This window comes from Corvus kubaryi, unplaced genomic scaffold (genome assembly GCF_017639235.1).
Source record: "Corvus kubaryi isolate FWS band 111438036 unplaced genomic scaffold, C.kubaryi_AGA036_p1.0 split1-65, whole genome shotgun sequence".
In the NCBI taxonomy this organism is placed as follows: Eukaryota; Metazoa; Chordata; class Aves; order Passeriformes; family Corvidae; genus Corvus; species Corvus kubaryi.
The window spans coordinates 4,249,423-4,269,140 of NW_024582080.1; the positions used below are offsets into that span (position 1 = coordinate 4,249,423).

At 37.0% G+C, this 19,718-nt stretch overlaps 1 protein-coding gene across 1 annotated transcript in view; it reads left to right on the forward strand.

Moving 5' to 3' along the window:
- Positions 1–19,314, forward strand: part of ALG5 (ALG5 dolichyl-phosphate beta-glucosyltransferase) — a 20,124-nt gene extending 810 nt beyond the window's left edge. The window contains exons 2-10 of the mRNA XM_042014283.1: positions 92–233; positions 1,079–1,125; positions 1,791–1,859; positions 3,120–3,212; positions 4,663–4,776; positions 6,090–6,149; positions 8,838–8,989; positions 16,791–16,876; positions 18,050–19,314. Of these exons, the coding sequence (XP_041870217.1) occupies positions 125–233; positions 1,079–1,125; positions 1,791–1,859; positions 3,120–3,212; positions 4,663–4,776; positions 6,090–6,149; positions 8,838–8,989; positions 16,791–16,876; positions 18,050–18,162 (843 nt within the window). The 5' untranslated portion in view covers positions 92–124 and the 3' untranslated portion in view covers positions 18,163–19,314. The remainder of the gene's footprint in view (positions 1–91; positions 234–1,078; positions 1,126–1,790; positions 1,860–3,119; positions 3,213–4,662; positions 4,777–6,089; positions 6,150–8,837; positions 8,990–16,790; positions 16,877–18,049) is intronic.
- Positions 19,315–19,718: the final 404 nt, after the last annotated feature.

The following is a 19,718-nucleotide window of genomic DNA, read 5'->3' on the forward strand; positions in this document are numbered from 1 at the left end:
GTATATTTCAGTAATGAGGTAGCACATTTAACAGCTAGGTAAACTTCTAATAAAATGCTCCACAATTTTTCTCGTTTCTTTTTCATCACAGACTTGTGCAATTGCTCATGTAACTGCCAAAACAATGCCGCACGAAGACACTGAATGCAGGAAAGGTTCTGCACCAAATATACGTGATCCTGCTACAAGAGAACTCTCTGTCGTTGTGCCTTCATACAATGAGGAAGACCGGTGTAAGATTTTTCTTGTTTTGAGGAAAAGAAGAAAATCTATCTGTTGTTACTGTAATAATGCAGAGGTCAGTTGTGTTAGCAGTAGATTCTGGCAGGCCAGATTATGTATCAGATTTTGGACACAGTTTCCAGAAAACAGTCCAAGTCCATTGAATTTCAAAATTAAGGAATTGTGTAACTTGATTTCTACTGCTAAAAATAGCACTTGTAAGAATCCTCTTTATTTTAATGATCCCCAGAAGAATGGCTGTTCATTTCCCCTGTAAATGCTGCAAGTCAAGAAGTAGAAAAATACTTTTAAAATTGATTTGAGAGCTTCCCACTCTTTAAACAACAGCAGCAGCTTCAGACAAGCAGAAAAATGGATGGTCTCACAGGTTTGTGTTTGACTTGGCCATAGATAGGAGTACCTGATACTGAGTGAAGGCTTTTAGATGTGATAGAAATAATCAAGCTCTAAAGCTGATGTGGCAGTACACATGCCAACAGGTTCCTTAAATAAAAGTGCTGGTTTGCAGGGTCAGTCATGAAGACCGATTTTTTTTTTTCCTTTATTGTTGTATAGAGAATTACATACTTCAAAATGAAAAGTTGGTTCCTCAGAAAAAATGTTTTTATCCTGTCTTTTTATCACGTGTGTGATTTTCATCAGTGTTTTTTCTGCAGTCATAAAGGACAGCACTTAGAGTTGCAGCTGCTAAGCTTTTTTACTGAAGGTAGTGTTGTATGAAAGAGTTGATTTGCTCAGCTTCGCTTTGTGGTTGTTTTCAGCTTGCTTGTGCAGGTGCTTGTGGTGCTCTTCCTGTTATAATCTACTAACCTAACCTCCTCCACCTTTTCTCTAGTACCTCTTATGATGGACGAAGCTTTGGATTATCTAGAAAAAAGACAGGTATTCTTGCATTCAAAATTCTTTTTTTTTTCTGTGTATTGTGTATAACAAGTCAGTGATCAAGTCACTTTGTTATGTTAGTGTACATTAGAACAGTAATACCTGGCCGCTTATAAGTAATGCTTCTGTTTCTTATCAGTTATTTTTAGATCAAGTGCCAGAAAGGATTTTTAAATTAAGTAAAAATTTAATATACTATTATAGGAGGAAAAAATCTTCTTATGCATGAAATCTGTCCAAGACAGAGCTAAGGATTAACCATGCATTTAACTTTCTAAACTAAATCCTGGTTTGTTCCAACGAAGTTTCTTAAGCATCTGTTCTGCATTAGGGTTTGTTCTCTGCATAAGAAGCTCGTTGTGAAAGTTTGTGGATTTTGTTTTGGTTTGTTTTTCTTAACAGTGATGTTCTTCTGAGCTTTCATCTTCTACAATAAATTGATTTCTCAGTTCTAGATGGTAGCATGACAAACCAATGTAATTGTACATGCATCAAATGCGACAAAATTCTTTAATTATCCCATCTTAACAAATTTTCTGCATTATATTAGTGTCTGTTGGCAGCCATGAGCGACTGCTAGGGAGAAAAAAGTAATGATGTTTGAAAGTCCTACTGCCTACTTAAGAAATTGGATGAAATGCATTTTTTCTGCTTTTATTTTCAAGAAACGAGATCCTTCATTCACTTATGAAGTGATAGTGGTTAATGATGGTAGTAAAGATCAAACTGCAAAGGTAAGAAAAAGAAGTGTCTTCCCAAGCAATCAGAGGCATGGATTTTTGTTTGGATTTTTGTATATTTGTGGGATATAACAATGTTTCACGTTTATATTTTGGTGCTTGAAGCAGTTGACAATTGAAGTTCACATTTCTGATTACTTTCTGTCGTTTTCCTATATGCATCGTGGATGTCACATATGCACATGAATACACATATAATTCTTTTGCAAGTTCTAGTTTTCTTGATTGGCAACTGTGATAGCCATTTTCCTGCAGCTGAGATTCTAAGACTTCTAATCCTAACTTCAAGAAATTTTGCATTAAATACTCCACATGTGCATAGCGATGATGTGAATATGAATTCGAGGAAGCTAAAAAATCTTTTTAAATATCCCATTCGTACTGTGATTGGCAAAACAGCTGACACAGTTCTTTCCCACACCCTTCATGGGATTGTTCATTTAAAAATTGACGTGCCAGTAGTAGTATTTTCAAAATAGTTCTGTATTCTTCTGCTTCAACTTTGGTGCATGTCACTGGCAAGGAAGGCCAGCCAACTTGCGGTGGATTTTTCCTACTGCTTGGAAGGTGTTTGAGGTAGCTACTAAAATGCATATTGCTTTTTGATTTTCTGTCCTTAAGTTTGTCCATTAAGGATTGCTCATATATATATGTGACTTCTGTGCATTCTTTCTGCCATCTCTTTCAACTGAGCATACAATGGCTGCTGGCCTCTGGACTTGAAAGGACTCAAGACAACCGTTAGAAAAAATTAGGAGAAAACTCAAGCTTTCTTTTCCCACAACATGTACTAAAATGTGCAGATCCTTACAGTGTGAATGGGATTTTAGATCAATGTGAATTTTTCTTCAAACCCACAAATAGCAGCAAGACAAGTGAGAAATAGGTAGCTGTCACAGAAAATTCTATTTCTTTTATTAACTATTGGTGTTAATAGAAAAGGTCTGTAATAGTATGATAGAAATTAAATTAGGATTGAGTTTTTTGGAGGTGGGAGGATGGGGATTGAAATTGCTTAGGGAAATATCCTGTTCTTATTGAACATTACTTAGTTTCTTCAGTCTTCTTGTTTTGATTGTGAACTGTTTTTTATTTTCCCAAACAGACTGCAGCGAACACTGGCAATGTATTGTGCCGACTGAAGTGGTTATAGCTCTGTGCTATTAATTTATTTTCTTTTGGAGGGTGAGCAAATGTAAACTTCTCCCTTGGTTCCTGGTTTTGTTTTATGCTGGCTTTTTGTGTATCTGTCAGGTTGCAAAGGAGTACTGCAAGAAATATGGAAGTGACAAAGTGCGAGTGATATCTTTGGAAAAAAATCGAGGGAAAGGGGGAGCAGTCAGGACGGTAATTAATACTTTCATCTCCTTCTCTGTTTGAACTACCTGTGCCCAAATATACAGAAGATAGAGCTGTTCTGACATTTTGAATTTAACGCATTAACAAAATGATTATGAGAAAACTGAGTACAGATTCTATAAATTAAAGCAAAAACTTTTTTCAAAATAAGTTTATTTTAGGTCTTGGTAGCAGTGTTGTCTTTCCAGAAAGATCAGTAGCAAAGACATTTTTTTAATATGAGAATTCAAAGTGGAAAAAAATGCTTGAATTTCATATTCATGTTCTACTTAGAAATAGGCTTGCATTTATAAAAGCCAACCAAAATAAACCAACCAAAACTGTTACAGATTAAATTTCAGGTTTTGTGGACAAAATAGAGCCGAAGTTGCAAACTTTGCTCTCCAGGTCATAGCTGTGGTTTTTAAGATTGCTGATAAACAAGCACTCATCCAGCAAAGTTTATGTTTACTGCAGCCCACTGCTATCACCCACACTCAATAGTCAAAACAGCACAATTTATGCTTTCACATAGACATTATTATAAAGTGAACTTGTTCTAAAAATAAAATAGCCGTTACACATTTAGAAGGAGCATTTTATTCCTGTGATGAATGACACTTTGCTTTTCTGAAAAAGGGTGGTATCATCTGTGGCTTGTCAGTGATGTGTCTTTATCTGTATTTTCAGCTCTATCTTTAATATGTCAATTTATTTTTTAAGAAAAATGAGTAACTATAGGAAATGGAGAGAACATATGGAACTGTTTTGAGGTTATTCCAAGAGAAGGAGAGCAATTTTCTGTGTGATACACTTTTGTAATGCATAGTATAGAGTGAATGTGTGTACAACTACTTCCTTGACAGGCTTTTCCAAATGCTCACATGCTTGGTTGTGACAGTACTTTTGTCAAACCCACTGCTAATTGTTTTTCAGTGATACTGTAACTTGAGACTTAATCTTAAATTAGTTTTGAGAAATAGCTCTTGAATTTTCTTGAAACAGTGTTAGGAAAAACTCGCACTACATCCTGCTTTCCTTTGCTCACATGACAAAGAAAAGCCATCCAGTGCAGTGGCAGCTGCTAATCACTGCTTCTTAGTGCTCCCCTCTAGAGCTGACTTTTAGATTTAGATTTTTAGTAGCAGCTTACTGACTTTTAGATTTAGGTTTGTAAAGCTTTTAGTTTGCAAGCTTTTCCTGAGAGAGATTGTTAGCCTTTCGTGTTCATGCGTTGTCTGTCACTGTGGACACCTCAGTGTGAAGTCCCTAGATGTTATTAGACTATAAATAAGTAATTTATTGTTAGTAGCAGAATATTAATATACCTGTTGTGTAGAATCTGTGAGCTATCACTGTCTTGTTACTACATTAGGTTTTTGCAGTGTCTTGCACCTAGCTTTCAACAAGTAATTGATTTCAAATGTGTTGATTTTTTTACTGACTATTTTCATTGCAGGGTGTCTTTAGTTCTCGAGGGAAAAAGATTCTTATGGCTGATGCAGATGGAGCTACAAAATTTGCAGATATTGAAAAAGTAGAAGAAGGTCTAAACAATCTCCGGCCATGGCCTGTGAGTATAAATTCTCATGCTTTTACTTTAATACACATGCATACTTCAATACACAAGATTGGCTTTTGTAATTCTCTTCAACTTTTTTGAGATCCAGGTGAAGATGTAGTTGTAAGTCTGAAAACTTAAGTGTAAGGTTAGAAACCTCAAGAATGGGCTGTCAGAAGGAGCTTCCAATGGAGTTCTGACCTCCTTTGCATCCGTTGTGTCTACTTCAAGGCAGTACAGAATGTTCTATTTGCTGTTTATGCTTCCTTCAAATTGTTTGAAGTTGTTCTGTTCTGTATAAATACCATGTGGTGCCTACTTAGTTTTCTTTGTTAACTGTTTTGTTTTTTCATTTTATCTGATGTCATCCTATATACCTTTAAGGGTGCATCTTAATTCCACCCTCTTTTATACAGGTTTTCTTTTCTCAGGGTCCTTAGTTTAATGACATTATTTGGAAGAACTTTTATTGTAAACAAAAATTCAGAAACCTGTGGAACAAGAACACCTCCCTGCATAGTCATTCTCTTTTGTGAGCTTGACTTGAAAGAACCGAGGTTTATTTTCTGCTTAAAGGCAGATGAGTGAGGTACTTGTAGCAGGTTTCCCAGAGTGCCAGAAGGGATGTGCAGCCTTCCAGCCAGAGCTGCAGGGGATGTAGCTGTGGAAGGGGTCACAGTCTGCAAGTGCAGGAGCACAAGTGCGGGACCCGATGCGCAGCGTGTGGCCCTGATGCTTTTCTCTACCAGGGTGGCAGCAGCTGCTGGTTCTCCAGCATTGGCCTCACACTCTCAAATAGAGTAGATTTGAGAGATTTCATGTGAGAAATAGTAGTGCAAGAATAATGTTAAACTTTTTGTTCTGATCATGTTGATTTGAGATTATATTTTTGGCTGATACCATGGCATTTTATTTGTTTGAAGATACATCGGTGCAACAAGTACCTTATTCTGTTATCCCTTCCATTGTGCAATATTTAAGGAAAATGTACATTTTAACAGAATTTAGTTCTTAGGAATTCTATGTGCTTATCTGTGCTGTTAAACACATTTGTCATATGTGTCCAGTAAACAATGTAAGCTAAACCAGACCTGAATAAATTGAGGCAATTTGTATGCACCATGTGCAAATTGTAATAAACTTCATATTGTCTCTTTATTGTAGAAGACTGATTTACACTCAAAACCTAGCAGTACAAGAAATGCAGCTACAGGAAGCAGAAAAGTATACTGCTTTGAAGTTTTTTATTTTACAGTTGTCAACACAAGGTTCCACTGATTCAAAAAAAATTTGTTTAAGTAATAACTCTTTGAATTCCTGTACAGAAGGAGATGGCGATTTCCTGTGGTTCTAGAGCTCATCTGGAGAAGGACTCAATAGCAAAGGTTTGTTTCCGTTTCCTGCTGTGTACTAATACCCAAATATTTCCATTATTTGTTTCTACTCTACAGATTTTGCAATCAGATAATCAATATTTGTAAAAGAATGGAAGCTAAAAGTAAGAAAAAGCTTATCATAAGTGCAGGATGTGCTCCATCATATACAAAGGATGTGTTCTAGATTTCAGGCACTTTGAACTCATTTCAGTTAGTGTTCCAATTTATGGATTTATTTTTTATTGTTAAGAACATCTCACAAGCAGAGCTTCTAAACCCTGAAAGAATTACTAGCTAGTAACCAGTACTAGGGCTGGAATGGAAGGCAGCTGATGAGTTCATTATTACTGATTTCCTTCCAGTGCAAGAACTTGGCCTGCAGATCTTGAAACCTGTGTAAAATGAGTTAGGGACAATTAGCAGCCAGCTGTTTGAAGAGTACCTCTTTTCGTGGGAAAGTGGTTTCAGTTTTCTGTATTACTCCTAGTAAAATTTTTGAGTTTTGAACACACAGACAGTACTGTTCTGTGTGTGACTCTTGTGTAATAAACAGTGATGCACAGGCACATGGCCTTATCTTGCATCTGATTTTCTGATGTCTTGGCAGGCAGTAATTGACAAAGCACAGGCATGGAACTTGTATTGCAGCAGACACATTGCTGGGCTCGTTTTTTTCAGTGTCATTGGATGTGCTCATCATGGTGAATGTTTGCAAGAGTAAGCTTTGTTTATACTGATGTTTAGTACTTGAAATTATTCAAAAATACATACACAGCTACTAAAATAGTTACAGAAGCTCAAAAGAAGTTACACTGGTAATGTCCAGCCTCTGGTAGATCTGTAGTTTTTTCTCCTGGTTTATCGGATAGTATTGGAGTGGTTCACTCGAAAGAGATCTTGCAAATACTGCTGCATGTATATTAGCATCCAAACAAAAAAAAAAGAAACAAACAAACAAAAAAAAACCCCTTCATCAGTATCAGAAACTAGGAACTACTACAGGGGAGCCTAGAAAAAGTATTTCATTGCATGGTCAAGTACTGAATGTGGGCACTTTTTTCAGTGCATTCATACTTCTTTTCATCTTTGAAGCTCTTGCTACATTAAGGAGAGGAATTGGAACAGGACTTTCATCTTTTAATACAAAAGTACAATTTTTAGGACGTGTCCATCCTTTGCTTCCTGTTTTTCCCCATATTTCTGATTTTTTAATAGAGGAATCACAAACTGGTTCGGTAGTACTGATTTGCTTGAACTGTGTAGCCCATTTTGTTTCATCACCCAGCTGTCCTTAGACTGGAATAGAAAGACTCCATTTACTATAGTGGAAAAAGACTGTTGTATAGTGCAGTAGGTATAAAAAAATTGCAGAGCAATCTTTTAGATGTTAGGATTTCTCTCTGGACTTACTGGCATCTAAAACAGTAGAATGAAGCTGTGATAAGCAGCTGTATTGAATTTATTAACATCAGAATTTCACCCTTGTGTTCAGTCTCAATACATCAAGAATTCTGGTCTGCTTCCAGAATTGTTAATGTCCTTTAATGAATCTATACTATGACTTGCATAAATAGTCTTAGGAGTGATAAACATAACCCAGGAACTCCTCTTTGTGTAGTAAGTGCACAGTTTGACTGTCTGACAGTCATGCAGCCTCCTAGCACTTCCCTTTTGGTACTAGTGTGAGCCTTATGTTCTTGGTCACAGAGCCAAAAGAGCCAAAGAAGCTACACCAGATCCACCATAAACCTGGGGCAGGATCATTTTTCAGAAGGCAGAAGCGATTAATTTGGTTTTCCTTAATCAAAGGCTATTACGTAATAAGCCAAGCATTTTCTCATTTTTCAAGTGAGATTCTAAGTTGTTGGCTTTAAAGGCATCTCTTATTACCCAGAGATACTTAACAGTTGAATTGTTGGCTCCTAAAGATTTTACATGATATGTGGCTTGCAGTCATAGATACAATCACTTAAACAGAGCTTGAGAATGGCAGTGAGTTCAGAAGCAATTTGTGACTCAGAGTTCTAGTTGTTTAGGAACTGTCTTGAATAAAAGACTAAGGGGTACCTCTGCAAATCCAGGCTCCAGCCTCTGGAGTCTGTGGACAAACTTACCTGTATGATTATCATGCCAAGAACACAAGTGTAACCAAAGAGTAGTTTGGGAACGTTCATCAAAAATATAAAATACATCTGTGAAAGCAAAAGAACAAAAGACATGACTGTAACATTGCTGGAAATATAAAATGAGATCTTGCACAGCAGCCTTTACTTTAGACCTAGTTTTCACTTGGTCCATCATATACTTCCAAAGAATCATGCAGTAGATACTATGGCTGTACCACTAGTTATTTAAAATCCAGGTGCAGGTTCCTGCTCTAGTTAGTAAAGCATAATCCAGAGTGAAAAACTGCTCTGAACTGGGGAGAGCAGAAAAAGGGACTTGGATTCCTCCTATCCTAGACCATACTCGTGCCTGGCAAGTCTTTCCCTAGATCAAAATCTTTCCCTTTCAGCTAAAATTTTGTTTGACTGTAACAACTGGTAAGTTCTGTTTTCATTCCAGTGCAAAATACAACCAGTTTACAAACTTTGAAAGCTATCACAAAACAGGGTTACTGTCGTGTAAGACAGCTCTCTTCAAGCACTTCACTCATCACTCCAATGAAACCATCTAACATCTTGCCTTTGTCCACAGCGCTCTTACTTTCGAACTCTCCTCATGTATGGCTTCCACTTCCTGGTGTGGTTTCTCTGTGTCAAAGAGATCCGGGACACACAGTGCGGATTTAAACTTCTAACCAGAGAAGCTGCCTTGCAGACTTTCTCAAACCTTCACATAGAACGCTGGTAAATTGTTCCTTTTTTGGTTGCTAGGTTTTTTTTTATAATTGAACATGGGTTTGAAAAAGTAATTTCAGTATTGCAGCTACAGCGAAGCATGTGATGTCTGGGTATAAATCCCAGCTGCTGAGTTTAGCCATTATAGTACTGCCTGCATGGCAGCTTCGATTTCTTGTTACGTTAAAGTATCCTGGTAATCACTAGAAATTCTATATTCCTATTAAGGTACATTTTAGGAAAATAGTTGGGTATTTAATTTTATTCTTTATTTAATTTTATTCTCTTTTCTCAAAAGAGTTATGTAATCCTAGGTAGGATATTTTGGTTTTGTGTTGTCAGAGGAAATGGTGATTGATTAGGAAGGAAGAAAGGAAAAAAAAAGAGGAAAAAGGCCTCAAGCAACAGAAAATCCTAGTAATTCTTCCTTATTCAGCTCCAGAAAAAATTTCAAACAGACAATTTTTCATTGTGCTGTAATCCACTCCCTATTTCTGAGAGTCCTCTCTCCTTTTGCAGAAATGAGCCATGCAAGCAGTGTAAGAAATGGAGAAAAGCTGTTATTGTGATAAGGGAAGTTGAGAGTTACTAATCCTATTCAAAACTTTTATCTGTCTTATTTTTTATACATTATAATTCAGTACTGCTTAACCAAAATATTTTAAGTAAAATCAATATCTGATAGATATTTAGAATTGCTGAGGACTCTAAAGTGAAAGCAAATGCCTATTCTTTACTTATTTTCTAGCTAAAGTGTTTTATAAGAGGACTACTGATAGATTAATTTAAGACAATAAAAAATTTTGCATAGTCTTTTAATTAGTTTAGAGCTCCTTTATTTGTAATTTAGCTAGAACAGTTCCCATATGTGAGTGATACAGCCATGACTGCTGTTATGGGACTGAAACACTGTTTTCACACAAATACCATAATTTCTGTACATTTTCTATGCCTCAGTTGTTGCTAAAAGGGATAGTTTAATTAGGTATAATCAAACCTTTTCAAACTGTTGTCTTCAATCAAGAAAATCGCGCACGGGCTACCGCTTGCTTGACAGGGAGCAGAACTCTTGAACAATGTTCCTGTACACAAACATGTGCAATCCTACAGTCCTAGTCAATTCCAATGTGTACAGTTTTAGGTTGACCTTTGACAGCTACACTTCTCCTCCAGACTGCAATTGCAAAGGTCATGTTTGGGCGCACGAATCTGGTGTGGAATGTAGAGCTACTGTTGCATTGAATCTGTAACTGAGGAGAAACAGACAGAAAATCACTTTCCCACCCAAGTGGTTTGCTTGTTGCTCTCTAAAGGAAACTGTAGCTGAGCCAGAAGTATGATTTGAGCTGCTACCTCCAAACCCAGTCTTGATCTATAAAATTCTGTAAATTTCAGGGATTTTCTAAATACAAGGTTAAAAATATATGTGAGGCCCAGAAGTGCACATCTCAAAATTGCCTTATTTAACTTCACTTTTTAAATTAAGCACTTAAAGAAGAAAACTGAAAGAAATAAATGAGGATAATCAGTTTCAGCTGTAAAAATGCAATCTTAAATTTTATTGTTTTTTGTAATTGCACTTATTGGTTATATAAAGTGTTTTCTAGATAAAATCTTAACAAGCTTTCTTCTGCTGCTTCAATTATCTAGCACTAAAGAAATGAAAGAGAAAAAGTAATTGTGCTGTACCCCATTACCCAGCAATAGAAGCAATGAAAAAGGGATATTGCTAACATTTTACAGTAATTATATTGTTGGTGTGGAACATACCAGATCTTCATGTCTTAGTTCCATGTGCCTTGTATATGCCTCTAGAAAATGAGCCTACTATTCTTGCTCTTCTATCTACAGTAATCCATAAACTAATCCCCTGTCTGTTTTCTTATTTATCTGAAATGTCCTGGTTAGTGATGAAGAATGCTTGTTTTGTGTCAAGAAAAGAACAACTCAAATTCTTCCAAGAAAGAAGTTCTTCCAATAATTCCGAGTCACAAGTTTGCCTAAAAACGGCTATAGGTTTTTTTGGGTTTTAAAATTTGGTTTAATTCTGCTCAAACTGGCAATGTATTTTCTGGTTTTATGCTCATCTGTCAATCAACAGTCTCTTCATTTCCATATTTATTGGCTAATTTAAACCAAATCTGAGAGAACAGTAGAGATTTCAAAATGAAAAGCTGTGGCAAAGTTTGTGGAAAATGAAACCCTCTTAGAGAGAGAAACTCAGATTATTGTCACTGCTGAAGAAAAAAACCCTATAATAAGGTCTAGAAGGTTACTTACCAGTTCCACAGCTAGTCATTGAGCATGTGTAACTAGAAGATAGCATGTCAGTGCACAAAACAAAGTACTGTCCCTTTCCCAGTTAATATTTATAAGATCTGGAAATAAACTGGGAGATGGGGAGGTATAAGTATGTGGGGAGAGTGCATATATTCAGGGAAATGATAGTCCTAAGTGAAATGTCAGTGTTGTACAAACAATTGGGATAATTGCAGTTGGAAATGATATAGGGATATCAAACATTCATCCCATAGACCTCCCATTAGATTTCTTTGTATATAATTTTGTAAGAATCTGAAACAACTCAATACTGGAAACTTCTTATTTTAAACAAATCTGGCCCCTGATATCTTTCCATTGTGTAACGTGTGTAAAAAGGCAGATAAAAACCGGTTAGACATTGTGCCATGGAGGTTCTGTACATATCATGAGTACAGAGACAGAAGAGTAAGAAATAGTAGTTGGTATTGTATTTCTGCTGACCTGGAACAATGTGGAGCCCCCCGCTGGGTCACAGCAACTTGTTTATATTGAGACCATCAGCAAGGGGTAGCAGAGACACCACTATCTTGGCACTGGATTAGAGGCTCTGAAATGTGGGTTTATTTCTGCTTCTGCATCACTGCAGTGGGGCTACTTGACATCCAAGGAAGTTATTTGATTCTCTTTGAATCTTAAAATGCCACAAGTGGGGTGCAGCTCTGTTAGGTACTGGAGTGTTCAGTGCAGTGTGGTCTGTGCTCAGATGTTCTGGGAATAATGGAGGAGAGTGCTGGAGAATATTCAAGGAACAAGCAGCATTTAATAGGATAAAAACCATCTGAGCTAAGCACCCTGGTCCTTGAGTCTGCCAAGGGCTCCCCAGCTGCTGCACTGGAACACGTGGTGAGCTGCTGAAGGGAATGAACACCAGGCTTCTGCAAAAACCAAATCATCTGTCCTGTCTGCTCAAGCTTAGTCAGACTTGGATTTGTGGGGGTGCTACAGTGCTAGGTGAATTCTTATGGAGCACATGACAAATTATTTAGATTAAAATTGATGCATGACATGTTTACTCATGAAGTCAATATAAAATTACTATCAAATCAGCTATCTAATAATTCCCGCCTGTTTAGACCCTCACTTCTTTATGCTTTCTCCATGTTTTTCCCATTCCAGTGGACATTGATGTGAATATCACCTTTTGCATATTAAAAATACTAGAAAACAGACCAGATTTTTCTTCTTACTGTGCTGAATTTGATTTATAGATGCTTATATTTAGAAAATCTTGAAACTGAAGCATACAAGGGAAAAGTACAGTTTTATCATTATGGCAATAAGGATCACGTAACACTTTTTAAAGAGAGACCAAGATACTTCCTAGAATATTTTTTTAATCTAACCCTGAATTTTAGAAAGCATTTGAAAATTAATAGATTCTGCGAACTGTTTATGTATTTGATACTAGGAAATAATGCTTACATCCTAAACTAGCTTTTTTTTGTGAGTGTTCTCATTGTCTTTTTTGTTTAACTATCCTTTGGCTGTGTATATATGAATATAAACGAAACATTCTTGAAATTTACTTTCTAAATAGCAGAGTTTTGACATTAGTTTGAAATGAGAGCAACCTTTTGAACAGAGAGCATATGCTTTGTGTTTTAGATTCTGAATCTGATTACACAACTAATCTGTTTTGCAGAAATGGATGGAGCACATTTTTTAATTTAAAACTTAAAAGAAAATTAAAAGAGATATTATAAAAACATAACAGAGACAGCTGGAATTACTTCAGGCTACAAAAGAAGGTCTAGTTCTGCATCTACAGTCTTGACCTGAGAAATGTAACTGTTCGTGTTAAGTTTTGATGCATAGGAGAAATACTGGAAAATTAAATGGTCTCACTGGCCAAGTTTTCCTATCCTAAATTTGGTCATTGATTTCTTCTGACAACAAAAAAAATGATGGATTTTCTTCCAGACAGAAAATGTCTATCCCTAGGAGAACTAGACATAGCAAATATTGTCCTTAATGATAAAAGGAGGGGAAATTCAAAATGTAGTTCTAGTCCTGGTTTGGTTGACATATTTTTGTGAAGTGGCAATTTATAATGGCATTGTACAAGCCAGCAGATCACTGAACAGATCAAATTGTGGCTATTACTTTTGTCTATAAAATTTGCCTTGTGTGCTGAACAAGCCATGCTGTTTCACATATAAAACTGTAAAGAGCAATATAAAAAAATGTTTGTTTCTCCAGTTTGTCACTAATCTCTAAATATGAGTTTTTATATAAAAATTCAGAAAAATAAGCATTCATATTGCTACAGGGATTTTTTTCCATTTCTGTGCCATTATAGACCAACACAAGCAGTGGAATTAAATGGTTTTTTCCTGGTTTTGTTCAGAGCAAGTAGAATTGTTTATGAGTGTCTAGTCAATGCAAAAATATTTTTGCTGTTTTAACTGTGTCTGTTTTGTCTTGTTAAAAGTCCTGCTCTTGGCTGACATGTGGACTTTCAAAAGCCCCAGTTTAGCTAGGGCAGTGCTGGCAGTCTAGCCCACTTGGCATCATGTTTCATTGTTAGACCTCTGACCACTGGCAGTCTTCGTTGCCTGTAGGAGTTCACTGGAAAAACATATCTTGGGTGTACAAAACTCGTAAATTCCAATTAAAATGTTATAACTGAAGGCCTGATTTTGTTTTTTGAAACACATAATACTGGACCAGAAAAAAAGAGTCCTAGTGCAATTTTAAAATACAGAATAATTTTTCAGGCTAGATATTTTATAAGCTCAAGCATCTTACGGATTCAGTTTAAAAGCACTGAATTCAATTAAACCCCTACAACTTGGTGTTCAAATGAATTTTAACCAGCATTGTCTTAAATTGTAACTTAACCAAAACACAACCATGTGGAGAATTTTTTCTTTACTTTGCATTCCATGTTTGTGGTAATTGAGCCACTATTAGAAATAGATGGGGAAATCATTCACACTATATATTTTTGGGTATCTAACTCTGGGTACTTAGATTGGAGCCTGAATTCTTTCAGGCTGGAGCCAAACTTGGTATTCTGAGCTGTGTGTCCCCCTGCCAAGAGGCAGCAGAATTCAGTACATGGTGTGAATAATACCTTGCTGTTTCTAGGAGTGGTTCTGTCACATGTTGACTGCTCACAAATGGCTTTGTGGCAAATTGCATGAATTGTGCTTACCAGCTCATCCACTGGTGTGGCTTCGATCTCCTCTAGGGTAGGCTCCATCTAACATACCCATGCTTAATCCTGGCTGTGGAAGCTTCTGTATGGTTCTCCTGTACCATCTGGATCTGGTGGTCTGCAGTATGGGTGTAGTGTAATGCTGTCAGTGTATTGAACATACTGTGGTCTGTATTCCCTAACTATTCTGGTATACTGAAAGGTGGTGGGGAAGAGGGAAGAAAAATGATAACCCAGTGGTATTCTACTGAAGTCATTCTCCTTTCAGCTTTGAATAGTTTTTTTTTTTTAATTTCAGGATATGTTCACTGTTACCCAAATGGCAACCACATGTAACAATGTTAGTGTTCAACCTGATTAATTCCTGTGCTTTCAATCTTTTTCTTTGAGCCCTGTAGTTCACAGAACTATTTAATGTTGTTGTTCTGTGATGTATGTGCTGACATTCCAGTAATCAGTTGTCCACAGGAATTACTGCAAATAACTATTAGTTCACTAGGCTAATAGTTTATGTAATACTTTTAGAGCAGCTCATATAGTCTAATTCATCAGACAATTATTCTGCGTCTCTTAAGATTTTTAGTCATTTAAATAGTAAGTATCACAAAATTAGATTTCGTCTTAATACACATGATTCATAAACAATCAAAGGTGAATACATTGGGGTTTTGGCTTACAAACGTAAAATGTCAGCAAAAAAATTAAATAATATCTCTTCAGTAGAAGAGACCATGGAGTGATTAATAAAATAATATTTAACTGTCATGTAAAGAAAGCAGTGAAATGACAAGGCTCCTTGGAGCAGACTTAGTTCACTGAGGTAAAAAATAATTTATTCTTGTAACTTTTTTGCTGACAGTGAGAAGGCCCGTGTCCTAATCAAAATCAGATTTACAAAGTAGCTCTAAATTCCCTATACACAATAGCTGTAGTCTCTGTAGATAACATCTGTCTGTGCTGCCTTTGCTTATTTTAATGCTGTCCCGTGTGGAATCAGTGGCTCTCCTGTCACAAACACAGAGAGCATGAGTTCAGGTTGGTGCATGTGTGTCTGTGATTCTAGCAGCAAGCCAGCGTGCTGTGGTCTGTACTCCAGTGGGAACTTACCTGTGTCTGTCAGACCTACGGGCACATTTCAAAGTGGGCTGCTGTTGTTGTTGCGCTCATTCATAGTTTTACAGAAATGCACTGCTTAAAAGGAGAGGGTGGCTTGGAGTAGAAGGAAATAACATCTGAACTTGGCAAGCAACCTGCTAAAGTGTGTCTTCTTCCTGCTCTTGATCACCTTGTCTGTTCCTTTCCATCTTTTCTCCGGTGTTAAATGGAATTACCAAAGACATGAATTCAAGCAACGCTTTAAGCATGAATTTTCTTTTTTTTATTGCTTACATTTCCTCCAGTGGCAAAAGATTTTCTTGCATTTCAAAGGAAAACTATCTTGGACTTACCAACAAGAATTTAAGGCAAATCACCAGAATCTTCTTAATTGTGATTTGTGTTCAACCCTGTCAATAGTAGCTACCAGCAGCTTCATGTGCTGATTTCTAAGCAACCATTAAAAGCTGCTGAACTACTGGTTGAATATCAAAAGTCTGGTGTGTCACAGGTAGAAGGCCTACCTGAGAATGCAGTTGCAGGAATGAAATACACAGACAGTTCTCTGTGCAGAGAACTGAGAGGATTAAGGTGTGTTCTGGACAAACTGAGCAGGGAGGAGCACCTGACAGTAGGATCACTGCCCCAATTCATTTTGCTGTACAACCTGCAAAAAAGTTGAGCCAACAGAAAAGACAAGTCTCAAGAGAGGTTTTGTGTTTTGCATTAAGGGGTCACTAAAGTACAGCTGTTGTTTGGATTCTGTTGTGCATGGTAACATAAATAATGTCTCACTTCTATGCTGCTACCTTGAGTTCCTTGACTGAGAAAGTAAAAGGAGAACCCATCAGATCAGCATAAAGCCACAGCAAGTAGATGTCCCCTTTGATGAAACTACTAGAGATGTGGAGTGACACTGTACATTTGACTGCTTGGTGTTCATGGTCTTCAAAAATGTTTAAACTGTGGCAGAATGAAAAGCAAGCAGTGGGCTGAACACAGAGTGATCTATACCTTCAAAAACAGAGCACAGTGAAGTATTGTTATTGTTGTCTGTATGTGGGCTGTGTTCTGAGATGTTTAGTCAGGAAAATTAATTTCCCTTCCATGTGTATCTGACCCATAGAGCAATGGTATCAACTGCATAACTGAACAATCATTTAATTAACTTTTGCACTGTCTTTCTTCTGGGAGTATGTGTGACTATATTTGGTATTTCCTGTTCTTCTTCAGGGCGTTTGACGTGGAACTTCTTTATATAGCCCAGCGCTTGAAAATACCTATAGCAGAAGTTGCTGTCAACTGGACTGAAATAGAAGGTAGGGAAATTGTTCATGTTCTTATAAGGTTCCTTACATGTCAATCCAGAATAACAGATCCAAGGTTATTGCCATACTTATCCAGTTTTGATAGCATACAGCCTTTTTTCCATAAAAATTTTGAATTTCATGTCCTTGCCAGCCTTCTGCCATGGCTTGGTACAGAAAGACTAGGTGAAGGGGTAGCACAGGAGAGAAACTCTGTGCTCCCACTGGAGACAAAAGTAGGGAATTACACTGCTAGGACAAAAACTGCTTTGGTATGTCCTCTTGCTGTGATGTGTTAATAAATTAGTGCAATTGTAAAACCCTGTGCAGGGAGTCTAACCATCATCACTTATTGGTTCAATTCCATTTCACCATGTCTTGTCTTCCAAAATCTTAAGATGTGATACTCTTTCATACCTGTAGGGAGGTCTCTGCCACTGAGTTACTGGGAAGTATAGCTCCATGCATATTTCTTCAATGCAGAGCCAGCTTAATAGTTACTGGTTACTGCTTGCTTCGGCTCACTTACCCCCCATCAAATGCAGTTCCTCTATTTTTTTCCCTTTTCATGTCTTTATCTTTTTTTTAATCGGAATCTCTCCTCCTCAGCACAACCCCCGAACAACAGAAATGATAATGAACTGCAGTGATGATGAAAGGTGGAATCAGAGAATGTCCTGAGCCAACTTCACTTGCAATGTTTCCTTTCAGTGCAGTTCCACATGTACTTTGCACCTAACCCAAATGTTAGCAGAGATTATAGAAGGCTTGGTTTTGTAGTGTGGGTTCCTTGCCTTGCCTGAAGATTGGCACCTTCATATTATTGTTGTAAGACAAGGTGGCAGTCCTCTTCTCCAAAGTTGCTAGATAAATAATTTGCTTAATTGTTGATGTTCAGGTTCCTATTTACTTGAACAAAGCCTTGTCACAGAGAACACTGTGCATTTTGTCACATACATGGAATTACTGTGCTGCTTGCAAACTAGAGTCTCCCACCTATGGCATAATGTAATTTCTATAAAGCAAGAGCTTTCAAAATGTAAGTTTTTTATTAATGTTGAGATCTAGGTTGTGGGGCTGAGTGTGCTGAGAATGCAGAGGTTCATGACTGCTTAAATGTGTGTCTTGCCAGTGCTCATTTTTTTCTAACAATGTCATTCTGATTTTCTTCTTCATTAATCACAGGTTCTAAGTTAGTTCCCTTTTGGAGCTGGCTGCAGATGGGCAGGGATCTTCTTTTTATACGACTGCGATATATGACTGGTGCCTGGAAGCTTGAAGCAAAAAAATGTAATTAGGTTATTTACATTTTCCAAATATATTATTATGCTTAATGGAACACGAGAACAGTTTCAATCAAGTGAAGTGGTGGTGAAAGCTGAGGTAATTCTTCATTGCTCCTGTTGTATGTTTCATTTTTGCAGCATGTATGTGTTTTATGAGATTGTCAGCAGAGAATTTGTACATTTTGAAAAAAGAAAGCATTTCCAAAAAGACTTTCTTACGTGGTAATCAGGTTTTTATTTTATTAAATACTAGCTTTAACATGTCTTATAAATTCATTCAAATAAATATATCTGCTTTTGTCTCATCATACATCTGGAATCTCCTTTTGCATATTAAAAAGAGGCACTCTGTTCTACATTGTGCATTGTTTTGTTGTGAATGACCATAACCATTTGTTTCTGTTACATCTGGAAATTTTAGTCCATATTGCAACTTGTAGTTACCATTCATGGTTCACACTGCTGCATGTTTAGATTCAATGTTATGGAAAACATTAATGGATTTTACTGAGTTATAACAGTAATGTTCATAGAGTTGTTCTCAGGACTTTCAGTAGTCCCTTGACATTCCAAACGTTTTTGTCTGAAGCTGAAATAGTTTTCGTGATATAAAACTGCAGATCTTTTCCAGACTGTAGAAGGTCCAAGAAGAAAGCACATACAATTTTAAAATGTCTTTTATAAATATGTTTTGTTCATACATACTTATTACTGTGTGCTCAAGGCTAGGAGTCCTTGGCATCTACAGATCTGTAGTGAAAAGGGTATGGAAAGCTCAGAGCATGCAGGAGTGAGACCCAGTGTACGCTGGGGACCTGTGCATTAGTAATGCCAGTCTGGTGTTGTCACACTTCAAATGAGATCAGAGATGGAGGGAGGGGTCTTGGCACTTTCATACTAATGTCACTCTGTGGTACAGTACAGAACAGTTTCATTTGTGCTTTCAAAGTAGCTGTGAATTGCCAACAAACTAAGCCAATCTGTCTCTCTGAAACTTGTACAAATTTGAAGAACTTTAAAGAATGAACGGTGTATGGTTGTACTTTCACATGTGAATTTACTGGTGATTTTTCTTACTTTTCTGTAATACTGACTTGAGTTTTGCTTCTGTTAGGGTTACCTCAGTTTTCTATAAAGTGCTGGAATAAATTCTCAAAAAATATATTCAGTTTGACTTCAGAAGCTTTATTCTCTTACCTTGTCCGGATATATCTCTGTCACTTCTGCAGAATCAATCACGACTCCTCATTGCCATTACTAGAATCAAATATCAGCTTCTCAGGACACCTGCTACAGTGTGGATTCACAGAATCACAGAATATTCTGAGTTGGAAGGGATCTACAAGGGTTGCTTCTATAGGTGTAGCTTAACACATTGCAGTGGGGATAAAAGATGAACTGGAATAAAAAATGGAGCCAACTGGGATCAAAGGAGAGTAGGGAGAAATAGAAAATGAGAGTGACCTGGAGCTGAGGTTGAAAGCCAGAGAGAAACCGAAGATTTACTTTAGCTGAGAAGGACAGTTGGCTTTGCCTTCTGTCACTCATGTAGCAATCACAAGTCTTCT